General features: G+C 39.7%; 1 protein-coding gene across 3 annotated transcripts; it reads left to right on the plus strand.

Moving 5' to 3' along the window:
• Nucleotides 1–2,039: 2,039 nt before the first annotated feature.
• LOC108362055 (uncharacterized) lies at nucleotides 2,040–3,754 on the plus strand. Of its 3 annotated transcripts, none has more exons than XM_017614888.1 (5): nucleotides 2,040–2,098; nucleotides 2,165–2,224; nucleotides 3,069–3,310; nucleotides 3,378–3,531; nucleotides 3,589–3,754. In XM_017614888.1, the coding sequence occupies exons 1-5, from the start codon at nucleotides 2,062–2,064 to the stop codon at nucleotides 3,699–3,701; spliced, it is 606 nt and encodes a 201-aa protein (XP_017470377.1). In that variant the 5' UTR covers nucleotides 2,040–2,061; the 3' UTR covers nucleotides 3,702–3,754. The 3 variants fall into 3 exon arrangements, with proteins under 3 accessions (XP_017470377.1, XP_017470378.1, XP_017470376.1); XM_017614889.1 differs by having other exon boundaries at nucleotides 3,378–3,488; nucleotides 3,589–3,662; XM_017614887.1 differs by having other exon boundaries at nucleotides 3,378–3,754.
• Nucleotides 3,755–8,070: the final 4,316 nt, after the last annotated feature.

Genomic DNA, 8,070 nt, shown 5'->3' on the forward strand with positions numbered 1-8,070 from the left:
TTAACTTCGCGAATGTTCGATGTGAAAATCCGACTTCGCAAATGGTAGCGTTGTTCTTCTTCGAAAGTTTCTCGGTTGCAATGTGGCAAGTTCAATGATTTCATAGATAATCGCCATGCGAATATTTAGAGAAATCACAAGATAAATAGTAAAGCTCCCTGAGACATGATTAAGGAGGAATCAGCGAGACTTTTCATTTTTGTACTCCTGTATTACTCGCTTAGGAGCAAAAAGCGATGTCTCCTAAACGAGTAAAAAAATATTGCTCCATGAGGCATGATTTGGGAGCAATGAGCGAGATTTTTCGTTTTTGTACTCCCGTATTACTCGCTTAGGAACAAAAAGCGATGTCTCGTAAAAAGAGAAATCCAGGAGGGTTCCTTTTACATGATTTTGGAGCAATAGGTACTGAAATTTAAAGAAAATTGTGTGCTTTTGGAATAACTTATCATAAAAGAAAAACAATATAAAACAAAAAATTTACAGAAATCCATACATTTCCTTGGTGAAAAAAATAAAAATGGCAAGTCAAAGCGAATTTAAATTAACGGCTATCGGTATGTATTACTTTTGTTTAAATTTATTATATATTAATTACTGACTACAATGATTTTGTAGATTCCGATAAATTTTTATCAAAAAGACAAAAAAAAAAAAGGAGCTACAAAATTTAATTGTGAGTAACGATTTAATTGCAGAAGCGGAAGAAAATTATGCATATAGTAATGTTGATGTAAACGAAGAAAGCCCTAATTGCTCGACATATGATGGCGACGAAGAGCCATCGCTTACTAAAAAATTAGCAATATGGGCAATAAAAAATCGTGTCCCGAGGAGAATGTGCAATGAGCTTCTCGCTATTTTGAAAAAAGAAAATTTGCCTGTACCTTCAACAAAAAAAACACTGCTCCAAAGTTATCAAGCAAAAGAAATCATTGTAGATCCATTACCACCCGGTGAATATTTCCATTTTGGGTTAGAAAAATCGTTACGCGCTCAAGTCGAAAATATGGATATAGAAGGCGAAAAATTATTATTAGATACATTTTGTGATGGGTTGCCAATTTTTAAAAGTTCCTGCAAAACGCTATGGCCAATTTTGGGAGCAATTTCAAATTGTAATGAACCATCGCCGTTTTTAATAGGCACGTATATTGGACCCTCCAAGCCCCCAGATGTTGTGAAGTACTTGGAGAGGTTTGTTAGTGAATATATCTCTCTTAAAACCAACGGCATGCTTTGTTCTAAAAGATGGTTCAAACCGGAAATTAGAGCTATTGTTTGCGACGCGCCAGCTAGAGCTTTTTTAACAGGAACCGTTGGACATACATGCTCATATGGTTGCTCAAAATGTCAGCAAAAAGCTGTAAGTAGAAATAGACGACTTGCTTATAGCTTAACTACTGGGGAAATGAGGACCGACGAAAGTTTTGCTTTTCGAACATCAACCAATTATCACGTACCGAAATTTCTAGAATATCCACATCCACTAGAAAAGTGTGGTGTAAAGATGGTGACACAAGTTCCTTTAGATGTTATGCATTTATTTAGGGGTCGTCAAAAAAATTGCATGTTATTATGGCAAGGGAAAAGTTTGGACAAAAAAAAGNGATTTAGGGGTCGTCAAAAAAAATTGCATGTTATTATGGCAAGGGAAAAGTTTGGACAAAAAAAAGAAATTGGTTGGAAAAGATTTGATAAACGAAAGGATGAAAATTATTCGCAAATGCACACCAAAGGAGTTTGGCCGAAAATGTAGATCCTTCGAAGAATTGCCTCGTTGGAAAGCCACGGAGTTTCGCCAAGTGGTGTTATACACGGGTTTGCTTTAAGAAAACTTTGATTTCACCGAATAAGCTATCAATAAAAAATAATAAGAGAAAAATAACTAAAAATTCAACGTATCAATCGGGAAGAAATTAAAGTAATGGAAAATAACCGCGAATTCCAATTCTGTTCTATTGGTTTGTATATAAACAGCATAATTATTTTTGTATACGAATTTATNTAAGAGAAAAATAACTAAAAATTCAACGTATCAATCGGGAAGAAATTAAAGTAATGGAAAATAACCGCGAATTCCAATTCTGTTCTATTGGTTTGTATATAAACAGCATAATTATTTTTGTATACGAATTTATTTGACTAATATATCTGCTTTTAGATTGCGCTAGCACCTCTTGGTTGTCCGGGCAAATAGGATCCATTTTTACAAACGGAAGCGGTATGTTAAATAATTGGCACTTATGCATACATATGTATTTACATGTGTTTTATGCTGAATTTGTAAATACTCAGCATAATATTCAAAAAAGTTTATCATACGCAACGTTGAATTAAATTGATTTCATGTTGCACTTTTACTACCAAAAAAAAATAATGTTACTCATACGCCATATCGTACACGGCCGTACTCATACATACTCCAACACTCCGTATGACAGGCTAACCTAATATTCACGCACGCCGCCAATTTATTGTCAAAAATTACTCATGCACATGCAACTTGTATGAGATCAACCGAAATTGAACGGCGTGCGTATGAAGCTAACTCAATTTCCAATTTTTGTTCTGCGTGACATTTTGATTTGACGTTTCGCTCAATGAAATCAAATGCAAACGCATGCAAGTCAATTTCGGGTGACGCAAAAAAANAAGTTTGAATTTTCTTCAATCGCTATGCAAAAAAATTTACTTTTGCACCCAAAAATGTTAAGCTTTTTATTTACAATTTTTAGAAATTTTTGGGTATGCAGAAAAAAAGAAAAATAACCAAAATTAGTCAAAATGTCACTTGACTTAATCAGCTGACCCCAAGGGTATATATATGTAGATATATAAATATATTTTACCGATTTAAAAGAAAACCTCATATCGTCACGTAAAATGCAAAAAGTCGTAAGCAATAAAAAATGCAAAGTTCAATTTTTGATTGATATTATGTATTTGAACGAATTGCAACTCCCCACATCGTTTTATGCAAAAATATTATTACTCACTACTTTTTCCATTTAAGCGATGATGTTTGTTACGTCTTTGTATCTTTTGTTTAATATACTTAATTACAGGAACAAGCAATATAGTAAGTGGACCTCGTACCGACACTGACCCGGTGACTGAAGCCTTAAAACGACTGGAAGAACAAAATCGGTACCTTTTGCAACTGGCCTCAAAGCAAAGCGTTCTTTTGGAAGAGGTTTTAAAAGTGCTCAAACCAAAAAAACAGGACTTAGGAGTTTTCCCCTTGGATTCCGTTGAAGACCTGGAAGCTGCTGAGACTTTAATTTTAAGTAAAAACGAGCAGGAAGTTGTAAGTATTTTTTAAAATACCCGCACATGTTTATAATTTTTTTTATAAATTATTAATATCATTGCAGATTACTTATCTAAGAAGCAAGTTCGGAAGAAGGCCAATTTTTAAATTTATCGACGAGATTTTTGGAGACGAGTTAATTTTAAAAATCAACTGGGATGGCGCAAAAAATAAGGTGGCAATTAATAGCTATAAGCTTTTTAATACGTTCTTTTTTGGTAATGATACCAAATTGTTCTGTAATTCTTTTGTTATAAATATATACTCTTTTACAGATGCTTTGAAGGAGGAAAACTTATCTTACGAGGCCTATGAAGCAAATTTTAAGAAAGCCTTCCACAAACGCAAAGCTTACTTCTATAGAAAAACGTATAAATTAAAAAAGTAGATATTTGTTATAATGTTAGTCTGATCGAATTTTTTACTGTTGTTGTTTTGTTGTTGTTATTTTTTAATATCNGTAAAAGGTAGAGCCGGACGGCAGGTGGAATCGTTGCTTATCCACCCAAATAGTGTAGATGCTGCGATGAAAACTCAAGAATTTCATTACGGCCGACTGGAGTTATTAATCCGCAGTCAAATAGCAAAAGCTCGATCGTTTCCTGTAGTAACCGGAGGACGAATAACTGAAATCCTCAACCTCAGTGATATGGTATCTAATTTAACAGCGTTCCTGGAAAATTCCGGAGCCATACGCATCTCAATAATCCGGCTCTTCTTGAGGAACTTGTTTGCAAGCTGCCGGTTAACAAGAGAGAAGAATGGTATCGTCATATATTTACTTTGCAAATGACTTATCCCACTGTACGTGATTTCTGCAATTAATAATAATAATAATAAATTGGCGCTTACACATACGTTAGTATTTGGCCGAGCTTCTCCTCCGACATGTGGCGTGCGCCTTGATGTTGTGACACAAAGCGGAGGGACCTACAGTTTTACGCCGACTCCGAACGGCGATTGTATTTTTAAGAGAAGCTGTTTTTCATGGCAGAAATATACTCGGAGGTTTGCAATTGCCTGCCGAGGGACGACCGCTGTAAAAAAAAACGTGTTTCTATATCTTTTACGATGTTGCTTTGGCCAGGGCTTTAACCCAGGTGCTGATGAGTGAAAGCGGGCACTGCTTACCACTACACCACANACGTGTTCCTATATCTTTTACGATGTTGCTTTGGCCAGGGCTTTAACCCAGGTGCTGATGATTGAAAGCGGGCACTGCTTACCACTACACCACAGCGTCTTTCTGTAATTGGCTGCAGCAAATTGCTACTTACGTGTCTATGTGCACCGATGTCATGCTTCCAAAGAATGCAGGAAATTAACAGGTTAGTAATAAAGTTAAAGCTTATCAAATCCAGTTATGACTGCCACCAACATTGAGAAAATGTGTACAATGTGTGAAAACACCAATGTGGCTGTATTGCGGCTCTACTCGATTGCGCAAAATAGTCACACCAATGTTGAATTGTGAAGAAAAAGACAAATAAACTTGGTTTTAGTCAAGTGCTTTTAATATTAATGATTCGATACTCGTTATAAATATTAATTTGGTTTAGGCTGTGCGCCTAAAGATTCCGGCCCCCTTGCGGTAAGCAATCATTTAGAAAATCTGTTGCGTCTCAGCTACCAGGCGCACATGGTTTTTTGGAGGAGTTTTATTNTCTACAAGTGATTTACCTCCGGAAATATGATGTGGCTTGGTAGCTGATGTCTTCGCTCAGTGAAGTTAACAATTTGCGGTTTTTTAGTTTGGACCGCCGGACAATAACTGACGTTGAGGGGAAACTTAACGAAATTTCGTTGTCCGGCGGGATATTAGTTAANTTTAGTCAAGTGCTTTTAATATTAATGATTCGATACTCGTTATAAATATTAATTTGGTTTTCTACAAGTGATTTACCTCCGGAAATATGATGTGGCTTGGTAGCTGATGTCTTCGCTCAGTGAAGTTAACAATTTGCGGTTTTTTAGTTTGGACCGCCGGACAATAACTGACGTTGAGGGGAAACTTAACGAAATTTCGTTGTCCGGCGGGATATTAGTTAACGGCTCGAGGGTTATAATAATGTATGAGCTTGTAAGTTTGTGTGAGTACATAAGTTAACACTAGGGCGGATCACTAGAGTGTTAAAAAGAATCTTTAGGCTGTGCGCCTAAAGATTCCGGCCCCCTTGCGGTAAGCAATCATTTAGAAAATCTGTTGCGTCTCAGCTACCAGGCGCACATGGTTTTTTGGAGGAGTTTTATTATTAATAATATTAATAAAAATTTAAATTTCAAATCTGGAAACACCAATAAGCGTTCCAGCAGCGGCGGCGGCGTCCATCAAGTTCAGCCTTCTTTCTTTGTCGCTACTACAGGAGAGAAATTGAAAAATAGGTGTGGTTACCATTCAAATGCACTCACGACTTATCTTATATGAATATAAAAAATTCATTGTTTTTTTGCAATAGAAATAAAATCCAATTTGAAACTANGGCCTTCTTTCTTTGTCGCTACTACAGGAGAGAAATTGAAAAATAGGTGTGGTTACCATTCAAATGCACTCACGACTTATCTTATATGAATACAAAAAATTCATTGTTTTTTTGCAATAGAAATAAAATCCAATTTGAAACTACCCTCCAGTACTCCTAGGTAAGTAGCTACTCTATTAACCCGTGGTAGTGCAGAATAGCGAAAAACTACGACAGAGGGCGCCCATAAATCACGCAAGTGACTACTTTAGTAACTCCCGGTGGTGCAGAGAGAGCCGATGTTGACTACCGCCTAGGACATTGCCTTGTAAAAGTAATCGATGAAATACACAGCAAGTAGTCGTAATTGACGGAGTTTAGCAGGTAGCTACCGATTCATCAGTCCTGTAGTCGCTCCCCCGTACTGCAGGGTATGGATATAAGTAAAAAACTCCATTTAAAAACTAGGCTCTGCAGACTCCGGAGAGTACCCACCCAAAGATGGTGCTCTGAGCCAGCAGAGGCCCGAAGGTGTTCGGAAGAATGCCGGGTAGCAGAATATCGGCGTAAACGTCGGTTCCGAGTACCAGACGAATCGGCGCGGAATTGTAAAACTTGGGATCAGTTAACCGGATATATGCGTACGATGCGGCAACGGTCGGATCTATGCTGATGCTTGGCGCTACTCGGTGAAAATGAGGCGTAACCACGGCATGGGCCGCAACTCGCCTATTCTGGCCGTGTTTCCCTCGGAGACATAAGAGACTGCCCGTTTGCTCGCCGACTCGTGTTTGCTCCAGACGTAGCTCGCGGGCCAGGTCCGCAGATACAACTGACGTGGGACTGCAAACGTCAATAAGAGCACGGACTAAATGCAAGCGCTCTCTCGCCTCAACTTTAACCACGGCCGTCGGAGGGATAGCGACCATAGGGCGGAGGGTTGGCCCTACAACGGAGTTTTGCGCCGTTAGCCCATNTCTCCAGACGTAGCTCGCGGGCCAGGTCCGCAGATACAACTGACGTGGGACTGCAAACGTCAATAAGAGCACGGACTAAATGTAAGCGCTCTCTCGCCTCAACTTTAACCACGGCCGTCGGAGGGATAGCGACCATAGGGCGGAGGGTTGGCCCTACAACGGAGTTTTGCGCCGTTAGCCCATTACGGAACGCAATGTGCGGATGGCGATGAATTGTGCGAAGATCACTGCAGGCGGAAAGGCCGAGTTTCCGCTCTGCAATTTCTTTGGCGTCTCTGATGCGTTCGCTGACGCTGATGCTTTCGCTGTCGCTTGTGGGGCAGTTGGCGCTTATGTGGTCGTTGGCGGTCGCGCTCATGTTGGAGTGGGGGTCGGAAAGACCTAGTTTCCGATCCCCTCACAGTAGTCAGGTGGAGAGGCCGAGTCTCCACTCCGAACTCGATAATCTGGCCCTCTTCAATATCTGGACGGAGAGGCCTGGTATCCATTCCAGAATCAGATGCGTATATTGAGATAGCCGCCTCATAATTATTGCACTCTTCTTCTNTGCTCATGTTGGAGTGGGGGTCGGAAAGACCTAGTTTCCGATCCCCTCACAGTAGTCAGGTGGAGAGACCGAGTCTCCACTCCGAACTCGATAATCTCGCCCTCTTCAATATCTGGACGGAGAGGCCTGGTATCCATTCCAGAATCAGATGCGTATATTGAGATAGCCGCCTCATAATTATTGCACTCTTCTTCTTCGACTTGGATGCTCCAAGGCTTTTGTACTTCCTCTACGGGTCGTCGAGCTTCACCGAGGTGAAGCATAGTGTGGTGCTTCTCACCGCATCAACGGCATCGTCCTTCGCTGGTGCATCGTTCGGTTTCATGATTTGTGGCTAAGCAATTTCCACAGCATCGACCAAGTAGCGCTTCTCTTAACCTTTCTTCATGGGTTTTCGCCGAAAAACCGGGCATACCCTTATTGGGTGGTTTTCGTCGCATAAGTGGCACGGCACGACGAAGCGATGGGCATTCTTCGTGGCGTTTCGTCTAACTGCCTTGAAGCGAGTCATAGTTTTCTGAAATACGCCTTTTTTATTTATGTTGGGTGGCGAGTGTATTGGCTATACATATCTTTGTTTGTCGAAGAAATTTCCTTTGACATATTAAACTTGTTGATGTACGTATGGTATTATGTTCGCATATCACAAATTGGAGTGTGTGAATTCGGTATAAGGTATGTTGATATGCTTCACTCCGCAGTGATGCACGGGCCAAATTAAATATCAAATTGAGTCTACTTATGCCGAATTCATAAGAAAGTAAGTATATTTCT

This window comes from Rhagoletis zephyria, unplaced genomic scaffold (genome assembly GCF_001687245.7).
Source record: "Rhagoletis zephyria isolate East Lansing unplaced genomic scaffold, Rhagoletis_zephyria_1.1 Rzeph_scaffold_00917, whole genome shotgun sequence".
Classification (NCBI taxonomy): domain Eukaryota; kingdom Metazoa; phylum Arthropoda; class Insecta; order Diptera; family Tephritidae; genus Rhagoletis; species Rhagoletis zephyria.

What these genes read in the sequence shown, in the direction of transcription:
- LOC108362055 (XM_017614887.1), top strand. Translation starts at nt 2,062, where the DNA reads ATGGAAAATAACCGCGAATTCCAATTCTGTTCTATTG. An exon ending in ATTCCAATTCTGTTCTATTG is followed by an intron (nt 2,099 to 2,164) that starts GTTTGTATATAA and finishes ATCTGCTTTTAG; the next exon opens with ATTGCGCTAGCACCTCTTGG. An exon ending in CATTTTTACAAACGGAAGCG is followed by an intron (nt 2,225 to 3,068) that starts GTATGTTAAATA and finishes ACTTAATTACAG; the next exon opens with GAACAAGCAATATAGTAAGT.